Source organism: Chlamydotis macqueenii, chromosome 20, assembly GCF_036417535.1.
Source record: "Chlamydotis macqueenii isolate bChlMac1 chromosome 20, bChlMac1.mat, whole genome shotgun sequence".
In the NCBI taxonomy this organism is placed as follows: domain Eukaryota; kingdom Metazoa; phylum Chordata; class Aves; order Otidiformes; family Otididae; genus Chlamydotis; species Chlamydotis macqueenii.
Genome location: NC_141575.1, coordinates 6,854,386 through 6,868,396, shown reverse-complemented (window position 1 = coordinate 6,868,396; position 14,011 = coordinate 6,854,386). Strand labels below are relative to the sequence as shown.

Sequence of the window (14,011 nt, the reverse complement as noted above, 5' to 3'; positions counted from 1 at the left end):
CCACTGCCACGTCAAGTGAGGCAGAAGGACAGAAGGGAAGCAAGAAGGGAGGGAGCTAAAAATCAGAAGAGGGAGGGAAGCTCAGCAATGCCAGACATCGTGGGGGGAGAAAAAGAGGGGATGCGGATTGCTCCTGCAGTAGCCGGAGGTGAGCTGCAAAGGCAACTGGCCAAGGTGGGTCAAAGGACCCTTCTGAGGACTTGGAGGCAAAGGCTGGTCCTGTTTGAGCTTCGCTCCGGACCCCAGGCAAACAGCTGATCTACAGGACAGGAGGAGATGAGGGTGCGTGGGGCCTGGGAATCGTCCCACAGAGCTCCACAGGGAAGAAGAGGAGTTGAATGAAGCAATGAGCATTGCACACCTGGGTGACAGCCAAAACTTCACAGCATTTCCTCCTCAAACAGCAGTAACTGATGGTTTGTTTTGCTTTGTTTTTCTCCTCTTTCTAAAAAGGTGCAGCATAGCCCAGAGGGAAACCAGGTACCAGCCTGATACCAGCACTGGAAGAGGAAGGAGCTCAGAAGCTTGCTCCAAACTGGAAACATGCAGAGGGCAACATTTCTTCTTCCCAGCTGCCAGAGAAAGATGCTTCTTCAAATCAGGACTTGGAATTTTTTCACCCCATCTCTGCCCCCAAAAGACCATCCCAAAAACAGGGAGAGGAAAGGACTAATGAGCTGCTGATAACCGGAAAGCAGATCACAGAGGCTCCACTCCGTCTGCCCAGTGTTCAGACTACCTGTTCAGGACTACGAGATTGTACAGTAGTCTGCACATTGGTTAGGCTGTGCTGGGATACACCACACACTGCCAGTGCTGCACGGGGACGGCAACACCTGCATGGCACAGGGAGATGCTTGGAGAGGGTGCAGGGATAGCTGCATGCAAAGCTTACTCATCCCTCAGCCTGGGAGGATACAACCCTTTGGAACCATGCTTGATGACTTTTACCTCCCTGTTCACCAGCTACTCACAACTCTCTTATTCCTCCTCCATCTCTCTCATCTCCTTAACTTCTTTCAGCTTCATGCACTTGTCCCGGGGTAGCTGTGTTCAGGATGGCTTATGTTTCATGTGCTAAATTTTGCCGTAAAATGCAGAGATAGACACACAGGCCTGGCAGAGTTACAACTGCACTGAGCTCTGCTACCTGAGAAGGCAGGATCACGCACAGAAAGGTGACTGGAGAAAAGGGATTTCACATCACAAAGAATGTTGGTCATTAATATAAAGAAAAACACACAAAGGATTGAGAGTTGGAGGTTTGGATGCTCTGGAAGTTGCATTTGCTTTGATGTTTGTCTGGAAAAGAAAAGAGAAACAGTGAGTGAAAGTAAAGCGAGAACTGATTAAGACTGCGTATGATATTATCTATGAGAAGACATGTGCTTGTGAAAATAGATGAGTGAATGGATGAAAGAGCTCAACAGAGGATGTAAAGGGAAGGAAATGTTCCAGAGAGCACCTGAGAGCAGTGTGAGAGCAGGAGAGGAAGAAGCTCCGAGCAGACCTGCTCCTATGGTCTTTAAACAACCTAGATGAAAAAGGTGGCTGCAGCCGGAGCCATCACAGCAAGGTTCTGATGACTTGTGGGCATCAGAGCAAAGATAAGGATTTCTACCAGCTGAGCTGGGCCTCAAGGACACAGACTGTTTGGGGGGCAGGGTGGGAGGGGAAGAACAAGGGGGAGTGCATGCGTGTGCAGTGGGGGAACAATCTCAGTATTGATCCATGTATTTATTTTTAAACTACAATTGGGTACAAAACATTGACAGGTACAGAACAAGCAGCTATCCAGTGACTGTCAGTAAGGTCACATTTTCCCCAGGACAGGGGAGAACACCTTCGCTTCAAGCAAAAGAGAAGGCACAAAGACAGAAAAAGCTCAAGCAGCAGGAATCTATATGATGCATAAAGAATATGAAGCACTCCCCCTCCAACCTGAAAGTACCTAAAACTCTGCACCCACCCCTCCTGTACACACAGAGGGGTTAAATGCACTGACACTGCATGCCCCACATGAATACTTTCACACAAGCAAGGCAGGCCATATTCTTCTCAGGTAGTCACCTGTTCTTACGAGCCCCAAATTTCTAGTACATGATTTACCTGAGTAAGGACAGAAGGTCCCATCTGTAGTGTACATTCACACAAATTCCCAAAGGAAACAGCAGATATATCCATCTACCCAGCTGTGCAAACGCTCCAGCACACAGTCACAGGCACTCCAGCAGAAACAGCCACCTTTGCAGAGCAGGGGTCCCCCCCAGCAGGCAGTAAGCTTTAATAGGAACCACTAAGCACAGCGCTCATTGCGTCTTGCCTTCAAGGTCCCCATCACCAGCAGCTCTGGCCCACCTCACAGACCCTTTTTTTCCAGCAGGAGGGAAAGGCCTGCAGGGAGTGGGTATGGTACATTCCTAAGGGATTCAGGCAGAAGGACTATTCCAATCAAGTTCTTGTATCGTGCCCACTGTGGTGCTTGCTGAGCAGTTAAGACAGCGTGCTGTGCTGCTGCTCCAGCCCTGGGGACACTGTGGCCTCCCTGAGCAAGGAGATCTCACCCTATATTGCCAGAGCAGGCTCCTCCCCGGCTCTCCCTCCCACTGCTGGCCTGCAGCATAATCCCACAGGGTTCAGGAGGTGCAGGTACCTCAGAAGGGTCTCCCAGTCTTGGGAGGCCAGCTTTCTGTGGGGCCAGTGTTTGACTCATTGAAAGGAGACAGGAAGAAAAACAGAGCCCAGGAGCACACACACATGCTCTTGGCAGCAAGGCAGAGTGGGGAGCCAGCTTTCCACCCCCGCCTGGCCTGCACTTTCCTTCCCCTCCTATTCCCCAGCACACTCCTTCAGGCCCCTCCAGAGCACCAACAGCCATATGTCCCTGCTAACATGTAACGCCGGGCCCTTTAAGACATTTTAAGTTTCAGTTCCTTTCTTCAGAGGCAGAGGAAAAACAAGCCAGCATTGCGGAAAGACTGGTATTTCACTAATGGGGTCCAGATGTTTTCATTCTGCAGACTCTGAGTCCTGGCTTGCAAGACAGGGCAGGGAGAAGCCGTGCCCCCACTTCCCCCAGCTCCAGAGGTGCTAGCATAGCCTTCACCCTGCCCCAACTGCACACCACCTCACTCTGCTCCTTCCCCCATCGCCACCCACAGCTCCACCACCAGTATTTCCATCTGCAGAAGACAGATTCAGCTGCCTCCTCGTTCCCTCTGGATGGCTGCCAGAGCACAGGGGAACTGGGATAAGAGAGCCCACAGAAGTGCAGGGTGGGGCAGATAAAGCTTCTCCCTTCCTCCCAGAGCTTAAGTGAAGAAAAATCAGTGTACAGCCTTTAAAAACACATAAGAACATTTCAGGAGCTGCAGAGGACAAGCCCTCCTGAATCGGTGGAAAAGAACTCTGGGACAGACATGCAAAGATAACTGTCTGACAGAGGACCACACACTGCAGACAGCTCCTCAGGATGGAGCCAGCTCTGTGCAGGACTGAGGTCTGGGGTGGGAATCCCCATGCTCAAGGCTCTGCAAGCTGCCACTCAAAAAGACAGACTTTTAGCCTGTCTCAACTGCAAAGTCTAGGTGGAAGTCACTGCCTTTCTCCCTCACAGCAGCCAGTGATCAAGGAGTTGAACATGGGGAGGAAGCAAGTAAAAATATGCTTCCCTTTCACCCCTGCTCCCACTCAGTTGAAGACAAAGGTTCTTTTCTCAGAGGCTGCTCAGACCTCATCAGCACTGGATCTCCTGTGTTTAAGGGACCAAGGCTGTCAGGAAACTGCTTTCATTAGGCAGCTCTACCTCTTGCTATGCAGAAGGCAGGTAGTGCAGACCTCCAGTTGCTATTGACCCCCAAGGCTGCCCTCCCTGAGGAGGGAAGGGAGGTCCAATTCCTGTCTCAGGCAACTGGAATCTATCAACAGCTTACACATCCCCACTGCAGCCCTCCCTCCCACTCTCCCAGGAAGAGCAGGGAGTTCTGATCATCTCTGTAATACAGATGTAGCAGCTGGCTTTGATTAAACTACTTGATGTTTATAAGCACTCAACCTCCATAGGCAACCTACAGGAAAGTGAAGCGTCCCCAAGCAACTCTGAACACAAAGAGCAGGGGTCTTACAGCACTACGAGACATGGCGATTTAGCAAAACACATTTCAGTGCCTAGTTTTTTAATTAGGAAACTGCTGCCTGCTCATCCATAGCAGCACAGCAGCAGGCTCCATGCAGAAAACAATACTTAGAGGCTGATTCATCACCATATTTATCATCATTTCCACCTGCTGAGAATGAAACAGGCCCACTGATACAGACTAGACAAGAAGCCAGGCCTCGCTGCAGCTCCCAGACACACCACTGCATGCCTCACAACACCTGGGGGACACAAACAGAGTAAGAAGCAGAGCAGTTTCTGTATTTGCAATCAGAAACCCTGATCAACTTAGAATGCACGACTACATCATACCAGACATTTTCCGTCCCCCAGCACACTGAGCGGGGCTAACCCTTAAATCACGTCCTTACCAAAACCATTCAGCCATTCTCTCTTTTCAAAGCAATCAGAAAAGACGATTATCTACCTTTGTCTTGCAGAGGAAGCAACATAATGTTGACAATGACAATTTCAGCTGGGACAATTCTGTCTGCTTATATCACTTCCCACTGAAGCAGAAAGACACCACAGCACATTGCCAGAATTCCTAATATTCAAGATTTTCAAGCAACTCTACAGAGTAGGTCCATGTTCCTATCAGTGATATTGCACACATCACTGTACTTTTGACAATTCACAATTCAAACAATTACAAATAATGCATTAACTGGCATGTTCAACATACTAATATTAAAGAAAGACATTCCTGCTTTACAAGTTTAAAAACTGAATTCTGGAGAGGTTAAGTAATTTACTCAAAGTCAGAAGGAATCAGCACCTGAGCTGCAGCTTCAGGTCCACAGCTCCTGTTGCTATGCTGAGAAAGGAGATTTTTTTTCTTGTGACCAGCAGAGATACATGAAAACCTCTGCTATACTCCTTCAGGAAACTCACCATGACTGCCCCACAAATACCAAAAAGTTCAAATCTTGGAACTAACCCATCACACCCTTGATCACAGCTGCCACAGCTAGACAAATAAAGGTCAAACTCATTCCAAGTGTCTGACAGCTTCCTGCTGAGCCAGGGCTTCAAGCATAGACGTTACTCCTTGTGCGTCACAAAAGCCATGTTCACATCAATTCAGAAATGCTCAGCAGTGCTGAAACCACAGGGAACCTGGCCCAAGGATTGTGTCAGCTTGTGTCAAAAGCTGCAGACAGTACTCAGAAGATGTATCTGCAACACCCAGTGAACCAAAAGCCTTATCCTTAGTAGATGCTTGAGACTCAAGTTGCAGAGTTGAGCTACTCACCTCATCATCCTTGTACCAGGAGAGGTTCTCTGCTGTCAGGACAAACCAATACTCCTTGGAGCCACCCTTCATGATCCCAATGTTGTTGATGGTGAGCCAGCCCTTTCGGATGACCTAAGGGGGTGGAAGCAGCAAGCGTTACAAGGACCCTAAAAGCCTGGCCTTAGACAACAGAGGAAAGATCAGAGGGTATTTCCTACAGAGTTGTATGGAAAGACAAGGAACACTGTGCTCTCTGCTGCTGCCAGAAGAGCCCCCCACTCAATTGGCCAGCAAAGGTCTTTGCCTCGAAAGGGCCAGGAATAGTATAAAAAGGACGCAGGAAGGAGCCTGGCAGTGCTGTTCATTATACTCTCTGCCAAAAGGAAAGATGCAGGAAGAACTGCATCGAGAGCCCCTTGGACACTGGCACAACCTACAAGCACCAGATCACAGCAACACACCCAGAAGAGGCCATGCCTAGAGAAAACCAAGACACCAGCACACCTTTTGGTGCACTGAACGTGTGGAGTGCTTCACCCAACTCAGAGGTGAGGGGAACCAGTTCAAGAAGAGAAGCAACCCAGAAAGAATTGAGTTTAGTAAAAAGGAGACACTAAGTATAACAGAACAAAATGGTGCATCTGGAATTAGTACCCTGGACTTCAGCATACCCGGGTATTTGAATCATCATATTAATTTTGGGCAAAACAAGTTCCTTTAAGTTTAGTCTGTAAAGAAGCCAGGCTATTAACATATAGGGAACTCTAATTCACCAAATGCTGGTTTAAGAGCCTCACACATGCAGTAATCAAATGCAAGTATGCATCAGCTTAAATGCATTAGCTTTTATATGTCTTACTACACTGTTAAGACCCAAAAACATCTGCATGCATTATGTGCATGTAACCTTGTTGTATGGATATGCTTGCTGAAAACAACCTGGCATTGAAGACCCGTGCGACTGCACTGGATATTGGCAAACTGCACTGTGTGAGCAGCCTACCACAGAGGTACACAATCCTTTCACTTGTCAATTTACCCTATAAAGGTAAACGTAGGAGCATTGGATCTTCATCTGATGCCTACCGTTAAGCTCGAGCTAGTCCTATTCTCTCTGTGGACAGGAGGGGGCAGTGAAACAAAACCACACATCTTTGGCTTACTGCTTTTTATCTCCACCCACTCACAAGATGTACCAGCAATTCTGAATTTTTCCTCAACATACTGCCTTTACACCTCATTTTGCTTCACCTGTGTCTAGTGCCAGCTGCCCTCCTCTCCTCATTCAGCAGCAGAGGGAATAATTTGTCTGTGCACTGTTCTTGCCTTCCCAGATGCAACATTAATGTTCATTAGCACACCCTGCTGAGTGGCCTTCTACTCACCAGGATCTCATCCTGCAAAGGGGAACCATAGCAACAGCAGCAGAGCAGAGAGCAGGAGAGGAGCAAAGAGAGGAGAGATTGTTACTAGGAAAGCTGGAGCAGGAGAAGAGAGGCTCAAAAATAAAATTGGAAGCTGGTAACAAATCTTTTACCCCAGGTGTTAACAAAAGCAACCCCCATCCCAAAATAAAGTCTGCTAATGGGAAAGCCAAAGCGCTTTACAGGTAGATCCAGAGTTTGCCCTTTGCGCTTTCTTACGCTCAGCTCTTCTGTGAGGCATGCTGTGGAGGATGAGGTTCCCTACAGCTGCTCTGAGATCCCATGAAATGGATGGCTGGCCAGCCCAACCTGCTGACCTACCTGCCTGCCAACAGTCCTGACACAGTCTGCATGTTTATGTGCAGGGAAAGGTGGTCAAACATGTTACAAAGAGGATGGATGTCAGGAGTCAATGTCTTTAAAAAGACTAAGCAAAAGCATTTGCTTCCGTTCTCTGTGAAGCTGCTTATGAGGCTTTGTTTCTACAACATCTAACCCAGATAGCCTTGCCACATTCCCAACAAATCTGGGAGAAAGCGTCATTAGCCATTTTTTAATTGTGTGTACACTCCTTACAGTTCCTGCAAATAAGGGAACTCCTGCCCTCCGCTGTTGTCTTCTCCCATGAGTGTGTTCTCATACATACCCAGTGTAACCATGGCTATAATCACCCTTTGTCTCCTGTACAGAGGTTTAAGTACTTCCAGTGAAGTTTCTAGAAGAGAGTCCACAAACTCTCTTGAAATCCCTTTCCAGAAAGGGGATACCATCGACGGGAAGGACAACTACAAAAGACAATTATTGTTCTGTACCCCTCACCTCAGCAGAAGAGTTAGCACAGCTACTGAAGGGCCTGAACAAACAGGGATTTACACAACATTAATAGGGATTTCTACCAGAAAAGCAAGACCAGATCTTGATTATCAAGCATCTATTTCCCTTACAACATGTTTCCTCCATTGCTGCTACACGCTCAGTTCTTCCTGACTGCAGTGAGCCTAAACACACTATGCTCTAGGTATAAACAGAGTTTGAGTAAAAAAAAAAAACCAACAACAAAAAACCAAAAACCTTCAAATGCTGCTGCATCCAATGCAGCACTTGTCCACCTGGTAGCTTCCAGGTAGCAAACATGTCCTTCTTGCAGCAGTGAAGGAGATGGAACTTGGCCTACCTGGTTGCCAGCTGCTTTCTTCTTGCTCATCTGGCTGCTCCTCTGCTGAGCACTGCAAACAACAGCAGAGACAGTCAAAACCCCTCAGATTCTTCTCAATCACCCGAATCCCGCTTCCATCAGATAGCTGCTACAGTGAGTTCATGCCCCTCACCATTGGCTTCCAAGCCTTGATAAACCAATGCTTTTCCTGGTCTACTCATCTTCTCACTCCCACCTGAACCATATTTGGGTCACTAAACCCCCACAGAGCAGATCTTTCCCTGCCCCTCAACACAACCCTAATACTCTAACTTGCCCTTCTGCAGACCCCTGTTCTCCTCCCCAGCCTTGCAATACAGAGCCACTGAAAAACAAGCCATATGGAGAGCTGCACCATACTTCGGAACCACAGCATCTGCACCAGGGCCTCTGCAACCCATTTACTGGAGCAGCTATAGGACAGAGCCACAGGAAACACATGCAGAGAAGAGGCGGCAATAGGATGTGGGTGCTTACTTGGCAAAGCCAATAAAATCCTCATGGTTTGTGTTCATGTAAGCCAGCTCGATGTCTATTAGAAGCATGACCTGCCAAACAGAGGCACAGACAAAGCAAGACAGACGTTAGTGATTGACAGTGCTAGTAGTCAGGGGCAGACAGAGCCCTGCACATTGTTCATCTGATCAGCCCTCTGCAGCCAGACACCTCTTGGCTTGGGCCCCTCTAGCCTAGACTGTCCCTTCAAAGATGTCCCCCGCTCCACCCAGTCTCCCCTCCTACACATGCTCCTGATCCCCTACCTGATCTTTGGTCCTGCCTTCTCTCTCACGGATGTGAGTAGTAACAATCCTCTCCATCTCCTCACGCAGATGAGGGTACTGGCTGAGCTGCAGGAGAGAGAAAACACGTGCACATGGGAAAGGGAGGTACAAAGCGGGGGTGCAGGCCCCCACACGTATGCATGCATACATACACCCTGCAATCAGATATTTTCAAGGGAAGTTCTAGAAAGCTGGACTTGCAGACAGATTTTTCCAAGTTCCTGCAGGTGTGCCAGGGGCAAACTTCATTCCCTCTTGCTTTGGGCTTCAGAGAAAAGCCCTTTTCACTCTTGCAGCAACCTTTCTGCCTCACCAGAGACCTGCTCCAAACCCACCAAATTCTTCCTAGCATGAGGCTCTTGACAAATCCCAATAAATACTCTATTTATTGCTTGTTGGGTTTTTCCCATTAAAGTGTACAATTTCTCTAGATCTTCAGCATTCAGTATGTGAATGGCATGTTGCTACAACCTGCTAAATCCTGTGGGAAGTCTACCTGGGAAGTGAAGTGTATTTCAATCCTCATGTGCTGAGGCACTACGTGAAAGCATCTAGCCCTCTCCAACATCTGCAAGTAGACACGATCTGACCAACTCAGGGGTATGTGTCTTCAAGAAACACTGTGCTCTGGGCATCCAGCTGCTTCTACCTGCTCTCCACCTGTGCCAGGGCAGGATTACACAGCTGAGGTCTATATTCACATCACACCTACATCACGCTTTGTCACATTACTGAGGAGGGAATCCTTTCCTGCCCAGACAGAGATGTAGGAGGACTTTACCAGCTGTGGTTCAAAAGAAGAGCAACTACAGAGATCACACATGAGAAATACTTCCAAAATCAGCACCCTTAAAGCCCTCTGGGTTTCACACAGCACCTACCTACTTGCCAAGATTCATAAGCCTCTGGTGACTTCCACAGTAGTAACTATACTTCTCGGGTCAAGCCCCACACAATCAAATGAAATTAATCCTCCAGACTCAGGATCTATCCCTTTCTTCCCCACTTTGCCTATCCCCTGTGAAATAATTTCCCCCATTTTTTTTTGTTAATGTTACCTTCAATTTGACTAACATCAAAAAGCACCTCCTAATATCAGTCTTTTATACCCCCTCAAGGGGGGGTATAAAAAAAAAAGAGAAATCTCATTTGCCTATGATCTGTACTGCATTCTCTTCTATTCTCCCAGTTTACATGAGAACTTCTTAAGCTGATTTTGCCTTTTGTTCTGTATATATAAGCAGCTATAGTATGGCAGAAGGAACTGACTCAAAGTGTACAGCGTCACTACTGGACACCAGATCCCACACTAACCAGCAACAATATTCTCAACATCTGACTACAAACAGTCTCAAACCCTTTCGGCACCCTTGCAGTCATGCAAATTGTAATAATTTGGAACTGAAATTGAGGACTAGGTTTGACACTGTTGATTTTCAAATGTATGGTTTGTTTTCAACACTAATGACCCTACAGAAGCAAGAAAAAACAAGTGGAATTAATGTTTCCCACCACCACTTTGTCTTGAAAGCACAAACTGCGTGTTCTCCATGATCTTTATGGTTCAGGCAGCTGGTTGCTTCAGAGACACACAGGCAAAGCTTCCTGTTTCCTTTGGGGGGTTGGCAAAGGATAGATGGGCAAGTTATATCAAACAGAAAAACAGGAAGTTGGAAAACCTCTAAGCAAGTCTCAGTTTCTTTGCTTCAAATTAAAAAAAAACAACCACAACAGTCAAACAAAAAACCCCAAATCACATCAAACCTCCCCCCATCATCTCACTCCCAACCAGTACAAATGCACACAGTACAAAAAAAGTTGTGGTTTATTCAGAACCCAGGTCATCCAGCAACATTCATGTGCAAAAATAAATTGGCAGCATCAGTCTCCATGCAAGAGCTTCCAACCCCAAGCATGCACAGGAGAAGCAAGGGTGGGCACGGAAAGAGGATACAGACAAGGCACAGGACGTCACACCACCAGGGAACATGCAACAGGGCACAGAGGGGTAAGGAGGTGTCACCAGCAGTACAAACAGCACCCAGAAATGCCATGACTCTGAAAGACAGGAGAGCAGGTGACCCTTCAAGGGGTTAAGTCTGTCAGCCTGGGATCATGTACCAGCTCAAGTGGGTTTTCAATCCTGTTTTAGCTGCATTTGCCTGTTTAATCAAACTACAAGCTTACAGCCCTCTTTGAAAACCAATTTGTCCCAATGTTCCCTAGTTCCCCTCTTTGCAGATTCCAGGAGTCCTTGCCAGCACACCAAGATCAACCTTTAGCTGATGAGCTGCTGACTTGCAATACCTTCCTGCACTTGAGATGCTGCAGTGCAGTCTGGCACAGAAGGTTCCCGCTTTTGGAAAATCACTAGCTAGAACATTGTGCTCCTAAATGTAAGAGCTTACATGTTTTCACCCACTTTCTGTTGATTTTGGAGCTACTCTCCATTGAACCAACTGGAAGAAGCTCAGAATCAGGCCAGTCAAAGAACAGCTGTTAAGGGCTACCTTCTCTTCAACCCTCAACTTTGTCTAACAGCCAAGAGATAGTCAATTGCAAATCTCTTCAGAGAGGAAAGCTGTACTTCTGTAGACAACAGATGGGTTTGCTGCCTTCTGTGTTCTTTAGTGATAGTCTCATTATTCCATCTATGCAGCTCTATCAACTGCACAAGGATTTCTACACCATCTGGGGTGAAATGAAATAATTGTGATAGCACACAAACAATAACATACAATACTTCAGGACACCAACAAACCAAGGCTACAGGACTGTTAAGCTAATTCAAGAGGTGTTAGCCCAAGCAGTCTTCCTTTCAAGAAGCCTTGCAGGACTTCTAGTGAGTTTAAAGGTTTTTGTCACCTGAAAGGCAGCATCAGACCACACCACAGCTGGCTGGGTACTACCTTACAGTTAGCATCAGTCCTAAAGCAGCCTTTTCCAGATGCCTCCCCTGACAGCACATGCTCTTGTCCAGTCAAGCAGTTAGGGCTATCACATGCAAGATCAATATCTCCTCTTTCAGAGGGAGATACAGGCAAGATTAACCGTCTCACTACATGCAGACATTGACTTTAAGCATTACTAAAGCCTTCCTTTTATTTTCCAGTACTATTACTATGTATTTTCATTCAGGCAGTTATTCTGCATCTCTTATCTGCCTCCCTGGCCTCTCTGGCTTTTATTACAAGCATTAGTCTTCTACAGCATCATTGCTACTATCACCTTCCTTACAGGATGATCTTGGTTGGATCACTTTAGAACACCCTCACAGGGTCCTCCACTATAACACAGATTAAAATCCACAGAGCAAGTGGGCATCCAGCCACTCTAATGACATGGTCTAATAGAGAAATTGGCATTGAGCCCCCTTGGGGTTTTCATGATCCTTCTCCCTCCCCACCCAAAGCAGACATCTCCAGCCAGATACAAAAAACAGTTTAAGCAATTAAACCCATCAAAATAAAAACCTACAAGAGAAACAGGCTGGAAAGGAGTTACTCTGCCTTGCCACAGCAATCTGGCAGCAGCAGGACTCTGCAAGAAATAGACTGGGCAGAGCTCGGAGCACGTCAAAGGTGTCTCCTTAACAGAGGAACAGAGCTCACCTCCACCTAAGTACAACTAGACCTCATAGCTCAGCTCTCACCTTAACTCTGAACTCAAATTCCTATCTTCCCTTCCTCCCCAATTTAGGTGTCTGTGTTGGTGAGTCTGGCTGTAACCCCAGAAGAAGGGAATTGTAAATTTCAAGCCCTAAAATAAGCCATGAAACAGCTCATTCCAACCTTGTTTCCAGAACATCCTTCCGTTGTGCCACAGACATGTTTCTGGCCCCTCACTTTTAAGTTCAACAGTAATTGCCACATCTGCCTTTTTTTTTTTTTTTTTAACGGAGGCATGTGGTGCCCTCTCCTGGAGGAAGCCAGCCTGGGAGACAAACCCACTCCTGCCCCAGCCTCTAAGCAGCATTTGACACCCTCCCTGGCACTCAGGGTAAGTTTCCCTCTCCACTTGCTGCTGCCCTCTGCCAGCCTAACGCTTTGTCTCCTGCGGTTCACAGCACACAAGGAAAACCATCCACACTACCTGCCACTGAGCGTAGCCCATGGAGTGAGAGGATCAGCAGGAGAATGATGCAAAGGGTGTAATGCCTGGAAAAGCTTTTCCCCAAACCTGTTGGGATTGTGATCCTTTGACTCTGATTATTTCTTGCAGAACATCTTGCACCTCAAATTTAATCAGCTGTTTTGTATATGCTACTGCTCAACACAGCTCTTCAGACAAGATGAAACCTGCAGACCACTCATGCTGTGAGGATGCAAGGTCTTTTTCTGGCTTTTAATCTTTTTCTAGGGTATCTGGAATTTTTAAGGGAGTCCCAGAAAAAACAAGATGTTCCAAATGCACAGGCTGTGGCACAGCAAATGGGACTTGTAAAGGGTTTGATCCAGGCTAAGGTGAATGTCACCGAGCCAGAGAGAGGAAAAGGGTTGCTAGAGTAATCCACTGGATCTCAGTTCGATTCTTAAGGAGCCCATCAGCTGACGTCCACTCCTCTTGGCCTGCTTTTAAACTGCCCTTACACCTGCAGGTTGCTGCTCTCCTTCAGATGCATCTTTATATCTGTTTTCTCTCACTAGGTTTGCTGGAAATGTGTGCGGAGAAACTGCATGGAAGTGTGTGGGAAGGGGGCGGGTGTTGACCTTTCTTTGTATTTTTTTTTGTTTCTTTACCTTTTCGCTACACTTTCTGATGGTGGATGTGAGCTCACTCACTACCATATCCACACACTTCAGACTCGGCTCCTTCAACTTCTGCACCTGCTTTTTCACTATGGCTTCAAAAGCGAGGTCAGGCGTGAAGAGACCCGTTCTGCATGGCAGGGGCAGGGTGGGAGGAAGCAACGAGGAGGAAGAAGAAAGCGAAGCAGAGAAAGAGCAGGAAGGAGGAGAAAAGAGAAGGAAGGAAAAGGGAAAAGAGAGAAAACACAAGGCAAAATGAGAAGTGAGATTTTTGGTTCATTCCATTAGTTTATTGAACCAGGTGAGCATTGCTATGGGGCCTGTGCACTGCCAAGTATCAGGAGAGTCTACAGGCAAATGAAGTGGCAGAGGAATGAGGTAGGAGCAGCTGGGCCAGTGAAATGGTGAGCTGTCAAGAGCAAGATGAATGGATGGAACCCCCCAGGGATCAAGTGATCTCTTCCTGAAG

The 14,011-nt window shown here is 47.1% G+C and overlaps 1 protein-coding gene across 7 annotated transcripts in view; it reads right to left on the bottom strand.

The window, feature by feature from the left end:
- DNM1 (dynamin 1) overlaps positions 1-14,011 on the bottom strand; it is a 66,947-nt gene that overhangs the window by 18,934 nt on the left and 34,002 nt on the right. For 3 of the 7 annotated variants that reach the window (XM_086763708.1, XM_086763701.1, XM_086763706.1), the window contains exons 10-15: positions 13,534-13,672; positions 8,774-8,860; positions 8,490-8,560; positions 7,992-8,043; positions 6,779-6,790; positions 5,412-5,525 (exon numbers count right to left, since the gene is read on the bottom strand). In XM_086763708.1, the coding sequence (XP_086619834.1) occupies positions 5,412-5,525; positions 6,779-6,790; positions 7,992-8,043; positions 8,490-8,560; positions 8,774-8,860; positions 13,534-13,672 (475 nt within the window). The remainder of the gene's footprint in view (positions 1-5,411; positions 5,526-6,778; positions 6,791-7,991; positions 8,044-8,489; positions 8,561-8,773; positions 8,861-13,533; positions 13,673-14,011) is intronic. The other 4 variants (XM_086763702.1, XM_086763704.1, XM_086763705.1 and 1 more) reach the window with 2 other exon arrangements.